Raw genomic sequence first — 24667 nt, forward strand, 5'->3', positions numbered from 1 at the left:
TACATTAACTGATTTATTAATAAATGGGGCTTTTTGTCTAATTATTGTAAGTACTAACAGACTGGGGAACCATTTTAAATGTCTAATGTGCCTTGAAACCATTTTTTTAGGTTAATTACATTTCTCACTAAAGTCACTATAGATATGCCCCTTAGGTTTTACACTGGAAGATTAAAGAAAAAAGTAAAGATGATTACCTCATTGGCCAGCTCCAGTAATACAGGGGCAGCTGCATTTTTCATCACCCCATTCAGGTACCTAGACAAGACAAAGCCAGGTAATTCTGCAGTGGCAAGAAAAGGCCAGTTTATACACGTCAGTATCCCTTGTGAATCTCTTTCATTTGGGGGAAAACACCCTAGTACAGAGTATTTAATGGGAAATTTTTTAAGAAATAAGTATTTTAAACAATCACTAACTCTCCAGGGTTGTCTCCTATTCATCTGCAAGATATATCAATCTCAATTAAGTCACTGGTAAAACACATGATAAATCAAGAAATTAAAAAAATTTTGGCTTAATGACATACAAAGAAATTATATCTGTACTACTTAAAGATGCATCACAGACAAATAAACCTCTATTATTCACAGTAAAGATTTTGGGTTCCACACGACCTGCAACTATGATGGTACACTATATGTCTTATTCAATCCACTACTATGCACAAAAACATAAATTCTCAAATTTAATCCAGATTTTATCAACTGGGCAGTAGTTCAAATACTAAAGGCTTACTTTAGTAAAATCAGAGTCTATCAAATTAATATTCTCAAGAGAAAATAAAAGAAGAACTATTTAGGGTCCAATAAAGGGTGATAGAAAGTCATTATCCTATCAATGGCAAAGGCTTAATGTTTCCAGTTAAGGGTATCAGACCGATATGGATACGCAGTGATGTTTCTGACCATTGCATCACACAATATTGCCTTCCTCACCTCCGTTACTTTCACTGTTTGATGTTTACATTTCAACAATGCCCAGGAGTTGATGGGAAGAAGCTATATTACTGCAAGCCAGTTTGTGCTTTGCAGCCATGTGGAAAAGAACAATAGTTACCAACATTTGAACCTGCTCATTTATCCTATCTGTATTCGTATAGCACATCATTACTGACATCATTAGAAGGCCACAGCCTTTCCAGCTCTATCATTATCTATCCATCAGAGACACTCTTCTGCTCATTATAGTTACAGACTTCAAAATTCTTTATCATTTTACCTTTCTGTGGAATGGGTGTAACACCTTTACATAAACCTCTTCACAGAGGATTAGAGCGCTTTTTGTTTGCAAGTTATTCTGAGGCTTAGTGAATAAAGGAAATGATAAAAGCTTTTTGCTGTAACCTATTTCAATTCTACATAAAAAAACCCACAAAACAAGATGCCTCGTGTATAGTTAAACATTGAAAATTTGTAACAGAAGGAAAAGAGGAGAGATCATAAACAAAATACCTAACCAGGAAGATTTATTTGAGATTAATGTTCTAAAATATGCATCTAGTTGATCCAACAGCAAAGCTACAGCTGACAATGGAATAATTTTCTGTCAGATATTTCTAATGCTACTGGCAATTCCATTGGAATTGGACTAACAGGTCTCACATGTTGAGGCAATACTGTTCTGAAAAGCTTGCTAATCCTTCTTGTAATTTGCCTTCGTGTTTGCCTAAATTTAAGACTAGTAAGTCTCAGCAGAGCAGCAGAAGCTACTCCGCTCAACTGTACTTCTACTTGCTTCCAACAGGGATCACTGGAAATGACTACCTTCAAAAATTCGTAGTTTCTGACCTGGAAAGCAATAGAAGCACACTTATTTGTTTGTACGTGGGTGGGAATAGGAAGGAGCATACCACACAGACTGCGGTTTACAGTGGTAAGATGGATGCTACAAAAGAGTAGAGGAGAAGATGTGTTTGTCATGTTTATGCTTGAAGCATTTCAAACTGGCTTCTGACTCAAGTAGTCTGCCCCTGTAGCTTACGAAACATACTACACAGTAAATCTACTAAAACAGGATTGAGATGAGTTTTCTAACTATTAACCAGAACATCTCTGATTTTAAAACATGTGCATTTTATTCGGCCATGTTAATACATTTGCAATATGAAATACCCAGAAACAGCATAAAGAATGATTTTCCCTACCACCACCATATAGCTTCATACATAATGCATTAGTTATGTACTGCTATCATACTTCAGACAGTACAGAAGGGGACAGGAGACCAAATCCTCCTACCTGATGTGAGCCAAACTTAAGCATACCTACAACCCTACTGACACCAATACAACTGCTGCTTTGCATAAAGCAAAATTTGGTCCCGTGTTTCAGGTTTAAGTTGTTGGAACTAGTAACACAATCATCATAAAAGTGATTTAAATGATTTACATGTGTTCTAAGAAAAGGGTTATTTACACAGCAGTTACAATTAACATAGGGCACTTCACTGAAACTATGCTAGTGAAAAGTAATTAAAAATAGTATTGTATATACATAGTTATTAACACAACACAATTTTAAGCCAATATTCTTCCTAAACAAGAATCAACACTAGAAAAAGTACAATGTGATCCAGTACAAATTTTTACAGAGCAATACAACTACTAAAAAAAGAAAATCAAACCCCCAAAACAGCACAATTCACACTAGATATTCGAAACTAGTGTCTGATATAATCAGGCTGTGCTTAGGTTTTAAATATATGACTCTGCAGAAGCAATTTAATTGTTTACAAATGAAGGCTTTTTGTTTATTTTCCTGATTCATACAGATTAATATGAAGCACAGATATCAGACATCTATAATCACAAGTATGAACCCACTTGCCATGCAAGCTCCTCAGATATGTCAGTCTACAAAGTAATATTTTAATTGGGTATCTTTAGCAGTTATCACTATGCCCCAATTATGTCATTGCAATATTTTCAGTAAAGCCTATAGAAGTAACAGAAAAACTATAAGGTGTAGCAAATACAATTTATTAGCTTAAGATGCAAACAATTGTAAAATATTGTAAAATGTTTTCATCCTCCCTTAACAGCTATTTCTGACACTTCTGTTTATAAAACAGAAGTGATCTAAAAATTAGTGCTTTAACTGGCAATACATTAATTTAATATGCAACTTTTTGTAATGTAACACAAATGTTGTTTTAAAAGTACAAGCAGCTGTAACAGAACAAGCTCCCTTGCTGTAAGGAAGTTATCATCAATATTAGTCTTGACACAGAAATCCTGTAATTACAAACTATAGGCAATATATAATAAATGCTATCACATACACTGTAAAAAATATTTGCTTATCCTGACTTAGAGCCAAGGAAGTAAACCAAACCCTTTCTTAATTAGACTGACCAAAAGCTGAAAAATTTCTGCATTTTTGCTGAAAAACATTTTTAGGTGAACCTTCTGTATTCCTCATGCCAAATGTTTAATTTATTTTTATAGAAAATTAGCTTCATAAGCTAATTTACTCGTAATTGCCGTAACAATTAGTAGTTATGATGATACCCTTAACCGAGGTGGGGAGGTCATACCTTTGGTAGTAAGTTTCAATAGCTTCAGCAGTGTGATGCTTGGCATGTGTTCTTTTGATTTGTTTCTAGAAAAACGAAAAAACAAACAAAGAGTCTTACAAATGTGTCACAGATCAAAACACAGAAATCATGACTGCCCAAACACATGTTCCTTGGCTACACTTTTGATATATAAACTGAACTATGTTTTTAGATTCTGTACAGAAATGACATTCAATCTACCTATTGAATTGAACGTCTTCAGACTGTACTGCAATGTACCATATATGTAAAAGCCAATAAGGTCACAATAATTGAATCTAAATAAGTTTACTGAAGGCTGCAGAGGGCAAAGAAAAACTTGTTCTCTCTTTCAACCTTTGTATTAATTTTCCCTCAATTCAATTCCATCTAAGTCTGCTGCACTCTAGTTTTACAATTCAATTGGCATTTTTAACCAGGAAGAACATTGCTTAAAAACAACTTATTTGAAAAACTACAAAAAGTAATTCCATAGAGACTTGCCACTTGACTGACACCTGTCATCTCATGATAAATGACTCCATTTTCTGCCTCTCTTGCCTTCTGCCACTCCGGCAATGGTCATTTATCATCATCTCTGTCAGCAATGGAAAGCAGCACTGACAGTGCAAGTCAGCAAACATTTAGCACATGGAACCACGCAACACAGGGAAATTATTATTGTCAGAATAATAATGGTTTAGCATAATTTATTACAGGTCCACCAAATAAGCAAAGGCTAGATGTTATTAGACAGATGGATGGGTAGGCTTGGCAGCCATCCACTGAGACTCAGGCGGTGCTTGATGTGGAAAAGGGAACATCCTCCAAACCAATCAGAAAGCTGGCAGTTCAATTACAAAGAAATAAAGGGACATTCATCATTCAATTAGGCACCTGTCAACCCTCACAAAGGAGAAAACTTCTAACCTGGTACTCCTGGGAGAAGATGCTCAGCAGAGTGGACTGCGATTGACTGGAACAAATAAAAGAAGGACAAAGTTAATTACTGGAGTGCACTGCAAAGAAACAAAAGAGAAGGGAGCTTCAAAGGTAGGCCTGCTGCCCTGTAATCTAACAGAACATGAAAACAAGTGTGGAAAAGTTGTTCCAGATGAACACCTCAGACAAAGGCTTCCTGCTGCTAGGTCAAGGAGAGAGCGTACGAGGGAGGGGAGGAAAATACAGCAAGAGTTTCAAAGCAAACGAGCATATTGTTTGGGTGATTCCTTTTTCAGCCTCGGAACCCACAAAGTCCTATCAGAAGCAGGTAGCTGAGTTAAAAGGGAACAGGCAAAAAAGAAAACAAAGCAAAATTTCCATTAATAATTGATGGAGGTAAATTCCATCAGCAGTTGGGAACATGCCGCTTGTTCATTGGCAACATATTGAAATTCATTTTGTTAGCAGCAAGGGAACCTCTTCAGTAGCTGTCTCATATTCAGGTTAAAAACTTCCCCCTCTGTCAGAAGTAGCATATGGGACCACTGGAACATTCCCACTGAAACTGATGTGCTTTGAAAATAGAAACTTTCACAGCAGGAAGCCGAGATTCCCTGGAGTCGGTCATTTCTAAAAGCTGCCATAAGCTTCATTCATCTAAGGCTCCACTCAATGTCAAACACCTGGCAATGAAGCAACCTGGAAAGCATTCTTCCCAAGTGGGAAGTTTTCTCTCTGAATTGTTAACATTTAGAAATGGGACAAGATTTTTTTTCCCCCTCTGAAAGGCAATCAATACCACACTGGTACTGTTTTCAATTGTCCTCTGTGGATATATCTACCTCATCACATTCCGAATACAATTAATTACTCCTGATATATTTTCCTACTACATGCAACTTGAACAAATTATAGTCTCAATAAATCGAGTTTTATGGTACAGCAAAGCATTATGAATAATTAACATTCTTCCTTTCGTGAACTTACCTACTAAGGCATAGCATAGGTAGTTCAAAGATTCAGCAACGTCTAAAGTCTTGCTCTTCTGCCAGATTTCTTGTACGTGAATTTAACACCTGTATCACATCATATGTACGTTAAATGTAAATGTTCTCTCCATACATAAATGGTCCTTCTCCTTGCAATTTTCACACCTCAGAAATACTAATTTAAGATAAGGAAGTCTTACTCCCATTTTCAAAAGGGAAAAGGGAGGCACAGAATGACTGAATGGTTTGTTCAGGTTTAAACAGATGGTATGTCTATGCAGCACAATATAAAATGTTACCTCTAAACAAACCAGTTGAAGCATTAGCAACAAAGCAAGTAGATGAACACTGTGCTATACAAAGAGCTTACTAGTTTGTCTTACCTGTATCTGTGCTTCCAGCATCTTTGCCATAACACTGTATTTTGGGCTAGTCTGCCCAGTGCAACATCTGTGTGACAGCAGTAAGCTGAGCCTTGATCTCTGTTATTTTACACATGAGAATGTTCACCCTGAGTACTCACTGACTGAATGTTAAAACTGTAGAAAAATGATAGCAACATAAACTAATACACTAATTTATGAAATTAATGGATTACAGAAAAATTAATTACAACGTAGTCAAGAATTTAAACATACTGAAATATACATCATTTGACATAGAGGCCAGGAGATATGTACCACTACACCTCCCCAAAAGGTGCACCATCCAATTATGGCAACCTTCAACATGTACATGTAATCATTAGAAGGTGAACAAAGGAAAGAAATTAAGATTATATACTGACACAGGCTATATACATATGCAAAGCTAAGGTATTTCAAGTTGATTTATTTAAAAAAAATCCTGCAGGCTATAAATAAGTTGGATACATATGGCCCCCTAATGGCTCTCCACGTAACTATTATTATCTGGCAGATTTACATGGTCGTAATGGTAGAACTGAATTTAGAGAAAAGATGTGTAAAAAACCAAACCAAACCAACCAAACCAGGACAGCATTTAACTGGATTTCTGGTTTGAGTTCTCTCTCAATGACATACCAATTTTTGTATTTTTAGGCTATTCCCAGTATGATTACTGTACTTATTCTACCATCATCCTATTACACCCACTGATGTATCAAAAAGAATTAAGACTATTATCCCTCTCTTCATACTCCTGACTCTTGTCCATTTTATTTGTTCCCTTGGTGTCCTTGGATTTTGCCCTTCTACTTCAGTCTACTCCGGCACTCCTCTCCTATGCTACCAACTGTTCAGATCATTTAGGACTCACCGCGAACACTAAAAAATTCAGTCCAATAACTGAACGAGTTTGATACATACTGGATTGCAGCACAAAAACATTACAACTGTGAGAGAATTATTTCAGTAGTACCATTCAAAGAATGTCAAGCCTTACTACCAGAAGATCCTTCTCCTTCCCCAGGAGAAGTAGATTTATATCTCCACATGGCTGCTTCCATGTTTATTCTGGTTAATGTAGTTCCCCTTTTAAACACTAAAACCATTTATCTGCCACTCAGTGTTTCCTTGCCACAATCCCATTGCCACAACTTCCTGGCAAAATTAAATAGCTCCTCAAAACACGGCTGGAGCATCTATTGCAAGATGTCATTGACAGAAAACTGAAACATCATGGTTTTGGAAAGTGCTGAAAAAGACAGTATGTGTACTTGGAGAGGGGACAGAAGTCATGAACATGCACTTGCATTGCAAGACAGCACGATCACAACTGCTGATACTGACAGCAGGGATACTGCCACGTAAGTTATCATTACTTCTACAGGAGCAGCCAAATTCCTAGGGCTCTCATGCTTCTATACAGGATTTCAAAGCAGCAAATGAGAGGACAAATTAATATAGCTGAGATACCCAGGAAAACAAACATTACACTGAAAATATCTTCTATTCAAAGTAACATTTCAGGGCTGCATTATTGCCTCTTACAGAATAAACTTTATAACTGGAAGTCTAGGGATATAGACATCTTTGTGTTGAGCAAGCTCTTTTGTTGAGAACAAACTGTAGAGCCAAGGTAAAGATTTGCTGATTTTCTGAAACAAAGAAACAAAAACCCCCAAACTCATAATTCCAAGTACTACCTAGTGTAAATAATTAATAAATTAACTTGCTATCCATCTTGTAGAACTAAATCTATTTTCCAGGAAAACAAGCAAACTTTCCTCTTCAGTTCTGTAGCAGCCACTTTCACGGAAACATTTTCCTCTGTAATTCCAGATGGTAATGGATATAACTCCCAGAGCTCTGTTCAAAGCAACCAGCCTTGCTCTTCAAATATCCTCTTCTTCTTGTACATCAGCATCCATAATGAACCAAGTTACCTTTTGTTACTCTGTGTTGATGTTGGTGGCATACTTCCATCTGAATGCTTGATGCACTTTGTGCTCTTGTCAATCCATAACTGGATTTGGGCAGAAAACTGTGAAATCTAAAATCTGTTACAAAATGTCCATTTTTTTAAAAAAGAAAATAACTTTTATTTTAAAAAACTGAAATGTAATATCTAGGTTCCAAATGATATAAAGATATAAAAATTTTCTTATCATGAAAAGTATTACAGATATCAAAGTATATTTAGAATGGGATGCCCAAGTCAGATCAGAACAAGAGATAAGAGAAATTGTCTGTAAGAACTTAAAGAAGAGTCAACTGCAAGTCTGGTGCTGGAAAAAAAACATGCCTTTTTGGTCATTTAATACGTAAGAATAAAATTTAGACCATTCTCTTCTAATGAATCCCAGAATTTGCTAGAGGATGATTGCTATCATCCCTGGAGAGTATTTCAGAAATGTTTTGTTTTGCAATGAGTATGCATATATAAACTAGTAACAGATAATACACTGATGCAGATCAGTGCTTCATAACTAGAGTTGATATAAAACTCTGGCCAAGAAGCAGCTAGTAAGGATGAAAAGAATTTAATTGGATCAGATCATCTTCTCAAAGCAGGCTTGCAGATCTAGCCAAGATTTGGGGTGCTGTCCAACTTAATATTTGCTATTTACTACAGCCTCACCAGGAGAAAATCCAAACATGACAACTTCTGCAAATATTATATTATCAGCCCTTGCAAATAATTAATTCTTTAGGGATAAGATAAAACTTACACTTTTCTACTTTATTTTCTGAGATTACTGAAAACATAAAATTTTAGGTATAAACCCAAGTTTCCACTTGTTTCACCTATTCATTTTAAAATGAGTTTCCTTTCCCTCATCTTTAACTCCACACTTTTTGCCTAAAATAGAAAGACTAAAAATTCAGCTTTGTATTTCATGTATTTTACCATGGAACAAAGGAAGAGTATCTAGAGAGACCTGTACCAAAAAAAAAAAAAAAAATCAAGAGTAAATACAAACTGCAGTATTTAATCTAGTAACTATTCACACAAGTGGAGACAAGCAGGGGGAAAGCAAAGTCCATCATGAGACAAAAATATATTATATATATAGAATAGCCTAGATTTTTTTTTTTAAAACAAAGGAAATCTACAAAGAACATTGCTTCCCTTTCACAAAATGGAACATTCCACCTCATTCAGCCGACAAATATACTGGTTAAACAACTGAGTGTGGAGGCAGGAGCTGTGTTTCCAAAATTCAGAAGCTGTTACCTGTGAAATCCCAAAGCAGCAGTGTCGAACCTTCTCTTGGAAGTGCATACAAGACTGCACTTAGCTATTGTAGGAATTCAGGTAGGGGGAGAAATAGTTTTTTTCCTTCCACAGTCTTCATTCAGAGTGAGTACGTAGTGCTAGTCATATCTCTTCATTAAATGTTCTGAAGCAGACAGCAAGAGTCTCTCATTTCTAATAATTGAAAAGAACTTCCCCTTTCCATGTATAGTAAGGGGATTTAAATAAATAATTTAAATAAAAAATATTTAAAATATTTTTACTAATGCAATATTGAGCTTTAAAATAAAAGTAATACATACAACTTAGGGCTGGAATTGTGTGGTGCTGCCATGCTGGATTAAGAATCTATGTAAGGAAAGAAATATATACATTTGACAAATTTAAATGACTGAGGGTGGAAGGGGAATCGTCCTCACAGCTGTCCTGAAATTCCAATGTGTGCCTAAAATACATTTTTCCTGTTACGTTATCAAAGACATGAAAGAAACCCAAACAGCCTTTTAATTCTCATCTTCTGTACTGCAAACACTTTGGAACAGGGACTCTCTAAAGAAAGTGTTTCTATACTGCTTATCACATGCTAACCAGTCCACTCTTATTTCTAAAAACTCTGTCAATAACGGATTTCAAATAGACTTAGCAGCATCAGTTCAAATGCGTAACACATGCACAGATGCGTAAAGCCTCCATGGCTTCCCAGAACGGCAGGATGTAGGCTAACAAGCACCACAGTTATACCTGTAAATCAACTGAAGCCAGTCTGATGGTAAACTTCCCACCTGAGAGGAGGTGACAACTACTGGATTTGCAGAATTTCTTCTATGTGTCAGGATTGTCAGGATGGGAAAAAGGCTTCTTAGCAGTCTGAATGGTTCCACACGAGGATCCAGGAAGGCTCAGGAATAACAAAGGCCTACCAAAGCTTGAGAACTGCTAGGCTTATACGTATCCAAGCACTAAAGAACATGGAACGAGGTAGAGAGACTCACTGACCTCTAGAATTGTTACGGCTTTAACCTCTCTTCACTGCAGCTTTTAATATTAAAATCTTTCCTAAAGTTTTAATCTGCTTGTGGTCACTTCTCTGAATGAAAATTCTCAAAAAGCAAATTATTGTCCTGTACACATTTGTACTATAACATTCACAAATCTAACATTGATTTATCAGAAGTCAGTGAATTACCAGTCTAAGCTAAATCAATATATGTGTCTATATATGTGTGTGTGTATGTATCAATATGTGCATTTAAATCAATATATGAGTTTGAATTGGAGTAACTAAGTGACATAAAAGTACCTAAGTCTTTAGTTACAACACAGTAACTTCTTTAAAGTGGCTATCTTCCAATGTTACAGCTTTTGAGCTACATTAGTTAGTAAAACTGGGTTTGTATCCCAGACTCAATCTCTGCATAAGAAGCCTTCCATACAATGAAACATTATCAGTAGCTACTACTTTGGGAACTACAAAGCCAATACAGTGCTGTTTGGGAATTACTCCCATTACAAATATATTAATATTATAAAAATTCAATAAATAAATATATATATATGACAAGAAGTACCTGCTGATATGCTCATTCCAGACTTAGTACCACCACATTTAAAATCAAGATAAAATTCAAGCTCATCTGGAGAACTATGGCACTAATCAATTTTGAAATTCTCTGATACTCAGTTCAATAAGCTGTACAACAACTCAACTCAAAAGGTTTAAATATGAATCACTTACTAAAAATTGTCTTTGCATCAAAGTCGATTTCATACCTTTGGTAGGATCAAAAATCAAAACCAAAAGTAAAGAGTCCGAGGAAAAAGACATTCTGCATTGCAGGCTTACACTATCCAATGATAATAAAAAGGTTAAATGCAGGCATGTGCATACAACTTTGCTGCCTGTAGCCAGGGTTATGAGCATAACTGTATGACAAAGCTCCGAGAAGGCTACTTGAGAAGAGTCATCACTTCGACGACCTTGACACTGGTTGGTCCCACAACTTCTATACAATTTAGTGATGTGCGAGAACAGATGATGGTGCAATACATAGAAATGGCAGCATTTAAAATTCATAGTAGCATAAGGCCATTACTTTTCCCACTGGGCCACTTGAACTTTAATAATGTCTGACCTAGTTGGCCAATAAGTTCTAGCAGCAGACAGAGGAAAATTGCCAGCATTAGATACTGTTTGAATGATTTTTCATTTAGAAAGACTTAGAAGTTCCTTTAAGAACAGGGCACCAATTCTTCCTGTAGACACCTCATTTCTTGGTGTCTGTTGTAACGGCCAATATATTTTAAAACAACTCCAGACTATGACCAATTTGTATCAGACATGAAAAAAATAAAATGCAGAGGTAAATACAAATTATCAATACAGGCAATGATCACAAAATAACGCTAGCTCTTCACAGAGATAAATTCCACCTTCTTTCACCCACAGCACAAAAATCTGACTTTCAGCAGCAGTAATACAAGTGTAACGCAAAATACTCCATATTCAAATGATTACAAAGTATTTCTAATCAAACCCCCAAAATGCAAACAGAAGTTAGAATAAAGATGCAATTTTCCATTCACATATATATGCTTATGATGAGAAGAACAACATTATGCTTTAACAGTGGATAAACAGTGGCAGATATTATGGTTAAAAATGGAACTCTGAAAACACAGGAAGAGAAGAGTGGTATTTCCAAATGAAAAGAAACTACTCTTTGGTCTTATTATCTTAGTAAGCAAGTACAGAAAATAGATAGTAATTTGCCCGAGATACCATTCCGATATTTTTTTATTTCCAGAGTTAAATAGCACAGTCCTTGTTGCATGAATGTTTGAAACCTACTTAAATGCCAAACCCACACAGAGACCTTTGTAAGTAAATACTCGTTCACTAATGTTTCAAGTAGTCTCTTCCATAAAAACAAAAAACTATTTTGTAAGGTTCAATTTTCAAGCTGAAAAATATTTTCAGATGCAATACAGAACCAAAATATATTCACAACATAGGTTTAAAAAACACAGGGTCAGTGCTAAAACATGAAATTAAAACTCTCAATTATTCTGACATCAGGCTTCAATGACTATCGAATTTTTTCACCTTACACATACCAGAACTTCTCTGGTACCCTTTGATCATCTAGTCAGGGAGCCCATTGATAAAAAGAAACTGATAGGAGTCAAATAGGGTTTGCCTCCCATATACACCTTGATAATCATCGTACTTGTCCTCCACATCTCCTGGTATTCTCTAAAATTCTCCTTTTAACTCTACCAATAAAATTTCTCAGAAAATTAAATAAAAAAAGCAAAGCTTGAGACTAACATAAGCAGACGATTTCCTATATCCTTGTCCTCAACTACTCCAAGTTACTTAGCAAGAAGAAAAATTTCCTAATATCCAGGAAAGAATCAGTGAACACATCCCAAAGCAGAGGCATAGAGCAGCATACCAGAGACTGAAGAGAAAAAAGCAAAACCTCTGCAAATTCCCTGTTTGCAGTTAACTGCACTTTCAATTTACTTCAGTTACAATTACACAGAAAACATGTTTGCAAGTTTGAACTCTTTCTCTTAGTACCACAATCTAAATGTTGAACCATCAGACAAAAATACACAAAAGTTGTAGTTATCTGATGATGGCTGTGCAAAGAAAGATGCTCCTAGGCTGCAACAGCAATGGACCTCAACGAGCAGTTAAGGCAAAGAAGCTACAATTTAAACCAGGGATTAATCCTTCACCTTTCCTACCTGCCACCTTGATAGGGCCAAGGTCCATACATTGAAAAACATTCACTTAGTAGGCTATTACTGGAAAGAAATATTTGATATATTCATTTTGTGTTCATCTTCCTCATTTTGTTTGGATAACTCTATGGTGCTACTTCCCCTTCCACCCAGGAAAAGAACTGGATTATGGAATACCTTGTCAAGAGAAGTTTTTCAGAAGTTCAAATTTCCTGATTGTGGAGAAAGGGGAAAATCATCCTATTTTATACTTTTTTTCTTCAAACCTATATTGTTCTGTATAAACTAGATGTTTAAATTTAATTTTAGAAAACTATTTTTAAGAGTGAATGGCAATTTGAAGCTAATTAGACTTAATTTTAGTTAAAAAATTAGCCTGTATGTAAAAAGCATATCTGTGCCAATTTGAAACTAAATAAATCCCCAAACACCCTTAAACAATTTGCTCCTAAAAATATATAATCAAATTTAGAAAACTATAAATTATATTTAAATTTATTATTTACAAGCAATTAATTACGAAGACAGCCAGGTGGCTTTCATTACATAAATTACTGTTAATGACACTTGCCTCATGCTGCTACTGTATGTAGCATTTGCATGCATCACATGTCAAGCACACACACTGTTGCATAGCTATCTCCAGGGTAAAAAGTGAACACCTTAAGTCAAAAAAGCTTCCAGTAATCCAATCAAAATTGTTAATTCTTAAACAAATCAGGATCTTATTAATGTTTCCCATACAGGATATAATTTAAAGAATTTTAGTTCTATCAAACATGGATGATACAGAAGAGTAGTTTTAAGTAAATTCCAATTTTGGGAAGGATACAGATTAAAGGCAAGAAACGAATCTATTTATAGCTAGTCCCCTTGAGATTTTTAGTCTTAAGCCCTAAACAGTGTTTATCATTTAAAAGTTTATAATTTTAAAGCTCCTTGTGATTAGAAAACAAAACAAAAGAAAAAAAGAGAATAATTCTTGTCTAACTAGTCAACAGTACAGTACTTTGCCTTGTATCTATAAGTAATTGTACCATATACGTAGATATTTACAAAGTCTACTTTTAGCCCCAGGGGTATAGCTTACTGTTGCACAAAGGGAATAAACTAATTTAATTCCACTACTTACTTCCCACTGGAAAGATGGCAGAAAAGTACTAAGAAGGAAACCCAGCCGTTCCTTTTTACTAGTGGTCTTCCAGCATTCTTTTTTAAAAAGCTGTCTACCTACAACTGGCAGGCAATATGAAGGGAACATCTCACAAGAGGTCATCACAGTATTACGTTATTCTATCCTAAAACTTCTCTAACCTTCTTTTCCACTCCTACCAACAGGATTTTCCTTTCCCTTACTCCTCTTTCCAGAGGATTTATTTTTTGGTGTTCTTTGCACTGCTCTGAAAATCTGTACAATGACTATATGCATTGCTTCCTGCAGTGCCGCAGAAAAGGTTGGGTTTCCAGAACTCTTATTCCATGCACTAACTGAACAGAATCATTTCTGACATAAACAGTCAATAGGTTCACCATATAGCATCACCTTCATTAACCACCAAAATTTGACCAGTCTTTGCAGAATGGGCTCAGAGGCCTTAGTAAATAAATGTAGAAGCCAAGGAAGAAGAAAAACTAGTTCAACATCAAACATTTTGTTCTATGTTAAAATAAACCGAAGATGACCTCAACATGCGTCAAGTCATATGGCATGACTCACTGACTCTTCTTAAACTTCTGGGAGTTGTCAAAAACATAATAAAAATATACATTGCCATATTTACATTAAGCACATAAGGACTAGACTTTGGAAAAAAACAAACAAACCCCAAAAAACCATGAGAAGGGGGTAACTAAACGTCACAGAATTCAGTGAAATTTGACTGTTAACATCCTTCAGGCAGCTTTCAAAAAGGCCTCACACAAAACATCCCAACCCTATCCTCTCCCATTTTAAAGTCTTTAGATATTATAGTAAAGCAGCAAAGGCCACAGAGCATTTTTCTCCTTCAGATTATTTTTAATTTGTTCTTCACATTTAAATATCAGGTCTTTGTATGTTACCTAACTTCTAAGAGTGGCAAATTAGCAGAACTAGGACATCAGAAAACAGTGGAAATTGAGAAGGTGGAGAAAAAAAATACTCTGAACTGGACTGTTTACATTTCTGCATGTTAGTCAGTAACTAACAACTTCTCTGATATATTCTTATAAAAGAGTGGGTATTCTTACAAAAGTCAAAGAGTCACTGCCTTCACTTTTAACTAAAGGGCATCTGAACATCTTTCCCAATCAAGAACACGGATGTCAAGACCTAGTTTACAAAACCCAAAAGATTTAGAGGAAAGAAGGGGGCTAAGCCATAAATTAATACTAATTTGGGGTGGGTATCCTTTGTTTTCAAACTTGTCCTTTTAAGAATAAGTTTCTTCTATCAACTTTCATTTAGAAGTAATTTCTCCTTCCCACAACAGTAAAGCTGTAAGGCCCAAAATGGAAAAAAGGGCATGAATGTAATTTTTAGCACAGCAGATATGCAAGTACTTTTTTCTCTCAGTACCCTGAAGTATTTTGTTAATGCACCACTTTCCGCTAAACCAACTGCAAACAAATCTTTAACTTAAAGTTATGGCTGTTCATATGTAATCTGTTACCTGGATTAAAAAAAAAAAAAAAAAAGGGCAGAAGGCCTCTCTAGCACCTAATCACCATATCAATGACACATGCCACAACAGAGAAGCACTAGTTTATTTGATTGATCATGGTAGATAAACTCCAAATAACAGAGAAATTAACAAATGCTTGACATTTGCTCAACATCCATTATTCTGACACTGCTTTCAGGATTTCAAAGCCTGGGAGTATGGTTAATCAACATTCATATTCCCTAGTGAGCTACAGGCACCATATTGCGCCCCGCCTTAGTACTGATGAAAACTGCATATTGGCCATTTCCAAAATGTTCTGGGACTCCACACAGGGCCCCTTCTCTCCCTTGTTCCTGTTCTGCAGTTTTCTTTTAAACACTTCCAAGACAAAAGCATCTGCCAGTTTTTCTCTCTGGGGATGTATGCAAAATGAACTTAACAGTTTTAAGGCAGGAGAAACCCTCACATCTAAATTCATTCATAGGACAGAAAAGGGCCTAAGAGGCCTCTCTAGGGACAAAACCCTGCTGAAATTTTCCCCGACAACAGTGGGAGCTTTATAAAATCTAAGTCCAGACAATTTCCAATTCAAATGCCCAGCATAGCATGACCTTTGTCAGATCTATGAGCCCTAGATGCACCCACTATTTTTTTATTCTAACCAGCACAGACATTAGACAGGGCACTACTGCTAAGCAGGAGGTTGAATATTTGCATGCTCTTCTATTGTGAAAATGTAACAGTGACAGCACTGTGTCGAATTCTTTTCCCCCTAGAACTTTAACTCCATAGGAGAGGCATAGCTGACAGATGACTCTCCCAACATCTGTGTTATGTACACTGCACAGCTGAGGAACCTTGGATCACTGTCACGGCTTCTCGGAGATGACCTACACCTTTCTTATATCTACCCATGATCAAAAAAGTAAAATAAAAATTTGAAAACTGTTTTTTTAAATGAAAAGTAAATATGGCAAGAAAGATTAACATAATTTAGTCATTAAGCTGTTCACATAGCAGCTCACCATATGTTGTATAAATGTCCTATACAAAATAATTTATCAGACCTGACACGTTGCACATCATATTGTATTATTTAATATGCTTACTAAAATTTCATGGATCAAGCGCCACTTCTGAAAGCATACAGAAAGCCCAAGAAAATATTTCTTCATCTTCCATGATTTATTTTGATTACCTTTTACAGCTACATGATAAAGTGGAACTTGCAAAATTACGAGGTTAAGGTTTACACAGCTATTGCTTCATATACTACAATATAACAAATGGCTCCCACGTCTATATACCATTTTACTTGCATTTAATATTCAGAAGAACATTAAACTAAGCATGTTGCTTTCGACTGCATATTTTAATAATTTTAACTGGTTATTTCAGTAAACATCCTGATCCACTAATGCAAAGTTGCACTGAGATAGATAGATATAGATATAGATATATATATCTCCTTGATAAAGAGACTAAAGAGCTAAGAATCACAAAATAAAGCAAACAATTAACATATGATACATGTTGACCACTCCAAACCTGTCTACATAGAAATATATTAATTTCTACACAGTAGCTGAAACATTTGAATAATATTTTTAAATTCTTGAGATTTAAAGTGTTAGAATGGCAAGTGTCTATGCCCAGATAAATGGACAAAATTCTCTATCCAGAAACCTCAAAACCACAAAAACAATAATGTGTAAGAATGATCACCTGTCAGTGGAGAGGTCTGTGTCTAAATAGTAAATTAAAACAAAAAGTGTAAGCAGGAAGCTTGTAGATAATAGTTGTTGGGTTACCAATGGGATTTGTTTGGAAAAAAACCTTCCGCACTTAAGAGGACACACCAAACAGATAGATACGGCTAGAAAAATATTTAGACTGAAACCATGCATTTATTCCATAAGGGACCATTTTCCTTTTTCTCTCTCAGATCACTGATGTCAAAGGAACACAATACAAATGAGATTAAAAAAAACGTAGTCTGACTCTCTTTTTGGTCAATAATTAAATTGTTCTGTTTCTAATAATATGATAAAGGAAAACATATTCCTGTGTCAGATAACTCATTGCAATGAGGTCATTAAACACTGTATTTGGAACGGAACTTGCTTGGCCTATTGGAGTACCTGCCAACTGGTCAAAGCAAATCTTCCTTTTTAAGCTCTGCAAGTACCAGAAATCTAGCTTATGAATTATTTTTACTTTTTTATATTTTGTGTATCCAAGATAATGCGTTTGTCTAGGAAGACACATTGCTCAGCTGTGTTGAAAACTGAAGGACAGCTGCATTGACAATGTGCATTTTATATTAATGCTGGAAATGGCTAACGTTCAACAGACTTTTTATCTGTAGGAACCTATGCTCACTCTCTGGCTATTAGTTATCATACTTTGCACCAGTTGTAGCCTCATGATACACATCTGCATTCCACAGAAGTGCAATGAAGAGCTGGACGTTACCAGTATCAATAGTGGACTGATAAGAAGTTCTGCCATCTCCTAGCCAACCACAAATGGAAATAGAGATACATGGTGTCCTTATTGCTGTCTGGGCCCTCAATTAACAATGAGGAACTTCAAAAGACCCTTTATATTAATTCAGTCACAGAAGCATTACCTCTATTTTGGTCATAGTTTTTATGTTGTCTTTGAAACAGTTTCAGACAGGCTGCATTACACAAGAGACTACCTTTGCTATCACATGGGTCTTACTCAAAGAAATATTTGACAACATTCTGTTTTCTGTGGAAGAAGAATGTGTGCTATCTTATGACATTTTTATCCAGTGTTGAAGCTTCTGGGGGTATCTGGGAATCAATACTGTCTTGGAAGCATTTGCTTCCAAGACCTTGCAGGCCTAGATACAGATATGCAAATAAAGGACACTGACCCAAACAATAAAGTCCTCTTCAGCACCACATCCTGACCTGAAGCCATTTTGCCAGTTTGGATGGACAGCAACATTTGCTTAAATATGCTATTCAGATGAGAAGGATAAAGCAGGGGACTGAAGTTCAAAAATTCTCCAGCATAAAGCAGTGAGACTGTCACTATCAATCAGGCTCCTGAATATCCTGAAGTGTGCACTGGAAGGGATAGTGTATACCATTCCTATCACTATCACATTCAAAACGTTATGGACACTAGAATTTAAAAAAAAAGTACGAAAAGAAACCGTAAGATAGATAAAAATGCTTTAGTTGCTGACAAAACACAAGTTTTCAACCTATGGGGTTCACAAACCAAAACATTTTTCCCACAACAGGCGCAGATTCCTGTTTGGTAAATGTAAGCCTGCTGACAAGAAGTTCATTTACTTTGAATTCTTCATTTGAAGTCCATGGACAACAAGGACTCCATGAAATACAAGTTGAAAACCAATCATAGAGCGTGAAATCTTAGCATGCCAACGGGAGTCTGAAATCTACTTGTATGGTACCAATTAGTCAAACAAACAAATGAACAAGGCTTTTAACCATCACTGGATCACAGAGCAGTTTTTTCCACTCCTCTTCCAATACTGTTGGGTTTTTTTGGTAACAATACTCTATCAGGCTTGTCTTAGAAGACAATTTTAGTAGGATCAGTTACTGTATTCCATATTCTTACAGAACTTAATCCTTACCATTATTTCACTCAGTTTGAAGTATAATACAAGCTTCTGAGACTTTCACACTGCAAATAGATATGGTATTTTCACCAGGAACTTAAAGTAATAAACAATTAAAAAATTACCCTCATAGAAGCATATATGTTATTTTATTAAGTGATGTGATAAGCTTAGGGGCATATATCAGGACTAAAATGGTTGTAGTCATTAATTTAAGTAATAAATCATAGGTCCTGCCAACAATGACAGCAAACAGATGCTAACAAGAAAATGTATTATTTAATATTGTCATGTGTTATAAAAATGTAAGTGTTTAGGACACGTCTTAAATTTTTATAATAATATGCATTTAATACATTACTGTTTTGACACATACAAGAATCAAATTTATAGGTCTCATTCGGCACTTGCTTTCTCTTCTGTGAACACAGAATGGATTCCTGAGGGAAAAAAAGCTCAAGAAGTGAATGTTTCAAATAGATGTTTGCAACAAAATCGAGTTGTTTGTCTTGCTGTCTTGAAGTAAGAATCATAAGCACTGAACCTCGTTAAAAAATGAAAACCAACATATTTGCCTTTATGTAAACAGAGTCTTCCCTGAAAGTTCCCAGGAAATTCAAACAACTATGAAGTTTATCTATATATATGGACAGCAAAAGATCTTACCATTTGCTACAAAGTTAAAAAAATGTCAGTACTGAATAACTCCCAATGAGCCTGCTAAGTCATAAAAATAGCAGAAGTTTTATTTTCCATTGTGTCTTATAATTTGTTGCCTACATCAGTTTAAATAATACCATGGAACGCTACAATGATTTTCACCAACTGCATCCCTCGCAAAAATGCCAAAACCAAACCAAAATCTACGCTCGTTATTAAAAACATGATCTATTCCATTCCTTCCATTCATAGCTACCCTCCTCTCAGGACTCTGAAAGCTGGACAGAACGATGATCTGATTCAAGTACTGACATCTGAAAGCGTAGGAAATGCAATTATGCCTTTTGGCAAGCCCAGCCACACTAAACAGAACCACTGTGCATACACCTTTTCCAGCCCTGCATCTCTGCTGCTGTACAGCCTGCTGCATAAGGTCCCTCAGCAGGAGGGTCAATTGTTTCTAAGAAGATCACTGCTTTTTCCAAACATTTTTGTTTTGCTTTAAGGACACTGTTTGGATAATAACACTCCTGTTTGCATTCTGTTTCACTTTCATTTTCAATCAACTCCTCCAGGTATCAGCACAGTTCCTTTCTTGGAAGTGCTTCACTCAATGCTTTAAAACACTTGAGGAAGCAGTGATCAGAGTATGGAAACTAAATTTTCTTCATTAAATCTACTGAAGCAGATATTAAAAATGCATTTAATATACTGGGGATGGCTGGTGGGCATCACTGACTGTGACAGGCCAGTTACTGATGAGCTGCTGTCAGACGGCCTTCTCAGCAGGGATCTGTGTCTAAGGCTGCTGAAGGACAGCAATATCTTCCCTTGTGTGTAAGCTCTATTCATCTCCCAAGTATTTACTAAATCACAGACCTCTGCACACAAACCCAGCGTTTCAGCGCATGCTAACAAATGATGGATGGCCTAGTCAATTCGTTATGTCCTGAAAGCGTGATTTCCTGCCATTCCAATCATCAAACCTCTAGAGCCTTCAGAGCTGATCAGTCCTGGAGAATATATTTTGCAGGCTCTATTAAAGGAGTAGAGGTTCTTTCCATTAGTCTCAAACTTTTTTTTTTCCTGGCTGATTTAAAGAGAACTCCCTCCTTCCCCCTCCTTCCAACAGCACCACCGCTACCACTCTTATCTGTGAAAAGTATTCAGGGCATGTACCGTCACTGTGTTAGTAAAAGAGCACTCCTGGAACACCAGCCAGTTAAAAAGACAGATTTTGTTTGTGACTACTATAAAACAGGACAATCTTCTATTTAAATTAATCTATACGTCTTTATTATGTAACCTAGGCAACCCCCAAAACATTTTGTAACTTAGCTTTTTTTTGATGAAATACCTTTTACAGCAAGGGAGTGCTCAGAAGGACCCATTTTCTTTGTATTTGCCTAGTGAAACATATCAGAGCTCTCTTAATTGTATTCCTCCTAAAAGCATAAGCCACTTAGGAATAAACTTCCGATGTTCCAAAGACAGGTTAGCTGTCAAAGAAATAAAGCTTCTAGATTTTGCCTTTTTCATAGCAAGGCAATATACTTGACAGTCTTTCTTCTACATGCTAGAGGAGAAATTTTATTTAGCTTACCTATTCAATGATCTATAGGAGCAGAATACACGTACCTCACACTTATTCTGAAACACTGAGCTTCAAACGAATTAGTCCACAGCTGCTGAAGAGTTCACTGTCTACAGTACAGCACGGTTTTTGAAGGTAGTGTAACAGATATGAGTAAACTTCAGGTAAATAAGCATTTGGTTACTCTGAAATGCAAAGACCTTGGATTTCTTTGCTTGCTAGGTGTGATCCAGACATAGCTAGCACAAACCAATCCACATTGCCCTACCGTTCACCTCAACCTTGACCTGGAGATTAAACTCACTTTTATTGCACACAAAGGTCATCTGTGTTAGGTCAAAATTCAAAGTCCCTTGTCAGCTAAGGTTGATATATTCCAACCTTTCCTACTCTAATGCATCAAATTTTTCATGGTGAGGTCATATTCAGCAGACAGTGTATTCAGCAATTTATCGTGCCATTGTAATATAGCCCAGAATATGATTGTCCAAAAAACAATACATGAATAAAATATTTTCCTCTCTGATATAGCAAATCCCCTCTGCTCATAAAACTCTAGCCTAGACTTGTTTGCAGGCTTCAGAAGAATGATACAGTATGGAACTGTTTCTGAAATCCAATCAAGAATTACCATTTTTATCATCATTGTCCTTAAGTACAAGCAACATGAATATAATGGTATCCTAAAATCCACAAGTCAATTAAAATGCACATATGGTCAGTGTTAAAACTTCCACTTCATCCTTCCTTAACAACCACCATAATCTAGCCCTTAAATCTACAGACATCTGTTGGTCTGTCTGGTGACACCAAGCTTGCTTTAGAATGAAATACTTAGAAAAAAACAGTGCCACAAGACTTATATTCCTATACTACTGGTGATTATTACAACCATGGAATTTGTGAGGTGGCAAAAAGTACAACCAAATTAAACTTCATGGACTAATGCAGTAATGTACACCGTGACCAAGACAACTCCCCCAGCTTTGACATGTAAAAGGATTTTCTTTCTTTTTCTCTTTCTTCCTCTCCTTCTTTCCCTCTCTTTTTTCCTTCCCTTTCTTTTTATCTTTTTTCCTTCTCTTTCTCTCTCTTTTCCTGTTTTATCTTCCTTTTTTCTTTTTCTCTCTCTTTTCTCTCCCTTTTTTCTCTTGCATTTCCTCTCCTTTCCCTCTTGTCTATATTCTTCTCATTTTTCTGTTTATTTTTATTTTTTCTGTCTTTCTTTTTTCTGTCCTTTTTTCTTTTCCTCTTTTCTCTCTGTATTTTTCTTCTTCTTTTTTACCTTTCTTTCTTTTCCTCTGTATTAAACAAGAGCATCTAACACACAGCTATAACAGACTCAGAATGCATTTTCAAATTATAGGGAACTAATTTCCACGTCTGCTTTAAGAGGCCCCCTCCAATCATTGTACGTCACCATCAAATCTTCAAAGCATACAGGATTGGCTTATAAGTGGTTTGTATAAATTCCTCAAGGCCAAACAGGCTTTCCCTTTACTCAGTCAAAATGAATTTCACAAGTGTAATAAGTCCTGTTCTGTGTGATTTCTTTTTTATAAAATGATCAGTACACTCCTATATGGTAGCACTTCCTGTACTGGAAGGGGAAAAGGTTAAGAGAGAAGGAAGAGACTTATCAGTACTCAAGAATTCAGAAAGTACAACCTTAATTTTGGTTGTGTATTTCAAACAAAATTTCAAGACTAACCTTTAAAATAACTTTGCATTTTGCTAGGAGGGACCACATATGTGGGAATGCTTATAAAAGGAAGAGAATGATTACATTCATAAAAATTGTAACAGAAAACTACAATGAACTTCCCTCAAAATTAACTTTCATGTTGGCACATGCTTATACATGTCATCTACTTTTTAGTTAATAGATAACATGCAAACAACTCTAAAAAAGTCCTTTCCATCTCTTTCCAAACAAATCTGGAAGGCACTGATGTCTTGAAGACCTAGAATTTACACGTGCCAACGTAAGAATTTTCTGTCTAAATCCTGTCTGCTGGTATTGGAGAGTCCCCAAACTGAGCAAAACTGTATTTCCCTACTCTGAAAGCTTTCACTGCTATCAATAGCTAGCTTTTAAATAAGTATCTTACATTTAATCTAATGAATAATGGAGGAGACAAAGTTCTTCTGAGTTATATGCCGATTTAGTTAATTTCCGTCACGCAATACTTTCTATTACAGGGGAGGATTAGTATCCTTCTTATTTAGGGTCATAGCATAAGCAAACAGTTTTTTAGTGAGACATACCAAATCCAACCAGTTACAAGTTCTTTAAAGATAGTTCACTGACATTTACAGTGAAAAAAGAAAACCTGTACCACCTTCTGGTTTAGCCTATCAAAGCTGTAATATCTTACACTAGATATCCTACCAAGGGTTCAAATAGCGAGAACACCTTTATCAGTTCAGAACTCACAAATTACTTTGTATAGTAAATTTTTATTTTATTTTAAGAGTATTTTGAATATGCTACATTTTATTGTAGGTCGTTTCTGAAAACTTGTATATTGTTAATTTTCTTTTCAAATAATGAGCCAAGACCTCTTTCTCATTTCTTATTATCAATCTGTTTACCTGTGGGGTTAAATGCAACTTCAAGTACTTAAGAAATTTTAAATTATATCCGGCTTTTGCTACATATAACAGACAAAACCAAACAGTAGTGCAAAACTTTGTTTACTCTGAAGTCTAACATTAAAGAAGAAAAAACAAATACAAAACTTTAAAAATTCTACTATTTTCATAGCTGCTCTAGCTGTGTGCTTCAGATCATTTAAACACAGTACAGCAGTGCAAAGTATTTGCCACTACAAAATAGACAGGGTGGAAATATACCAATGGCCATTTAGCATCTCCCTCCAAGTCTGCATCTCCTACTAATGTCCACTTTCTTTTCTCTCATGAGCTGGTCTACTGAAATCGATGAGGTGGTTTATATAGGCAGAGCATGAATTTATTTCACTGTTAAGTAGTGAGAATACAGAAAAGCAGGTGGAGCTTAAAATGTGCCTTTATACTTTCTTTTTTTGTAAAAGAAATAAGTTTCTAGCACTCAGGCACAAAGGCAAATTTCTAAATGAGATTTGCTAGATCAATGTTTGCAGAGTAAAGAAAAACAGCCTAGTTTCTCTGCTTTCCAAAATAATTAACCAACTACTCAGAAGAGCAGGGAGAGCAGGAAAAGTTACAAGAATTATGTCAGTTTTGCTATGACAAGAGCCTTTCCAGGCAGAAGAGAGTGCAA

General features: G+C 35.8%; 1 protein-coding gene across 3 annotated transcripts in view; it reads right to left on the bottom strand.

Moving 5' to 3' along the window:
* Positions 1–24667, bottom strand: part of CDIN1 (CDAN1 interacting nuclease 1) — a 130836-nt gene that overhangs the window by 99983 nt on the left and 6186 nt on the right. Inside the window, exons 2-4 of one of the 3 annotated variants that reach the window (XM_075503039.1) lie at positions 4468–4513; positions 3538–3602; positions 198–258 (exon numbers count right to left, since the gene is read on the bottom strand). In XM_075503039.1, coding sequence (XP_075359154.1) covers positions 198–258; positions 3538–3602; positions 4468–4513 — 172 coding nt within the window. Of the gene's footprint in view, positions 1–197; positions 284–419; positions 429–3537; positions 3603–4467; positions 4514–24667 lie in introns of those variants that run through there. The other 2 variants (XM_075503041.1, XM_075503040.1) reach the window with 2 other exon arrangements.

This window comes from Mycteria americana, chromosome 5, assembly GCF_035582795.1.
Source record: "Mycteria americana isolate JAX WOST 10 ecotype Jacksonville Zoo and Gardens chromosome 5, USCA_MyAme_1.0, whole genome shotgun sequence".
Lineage (NCBI taxonomy): Eukaryota > Metazoa > Chordata > Aves > Ciconiiformes > Ciconiidae > Mycteria > Mycteria americana.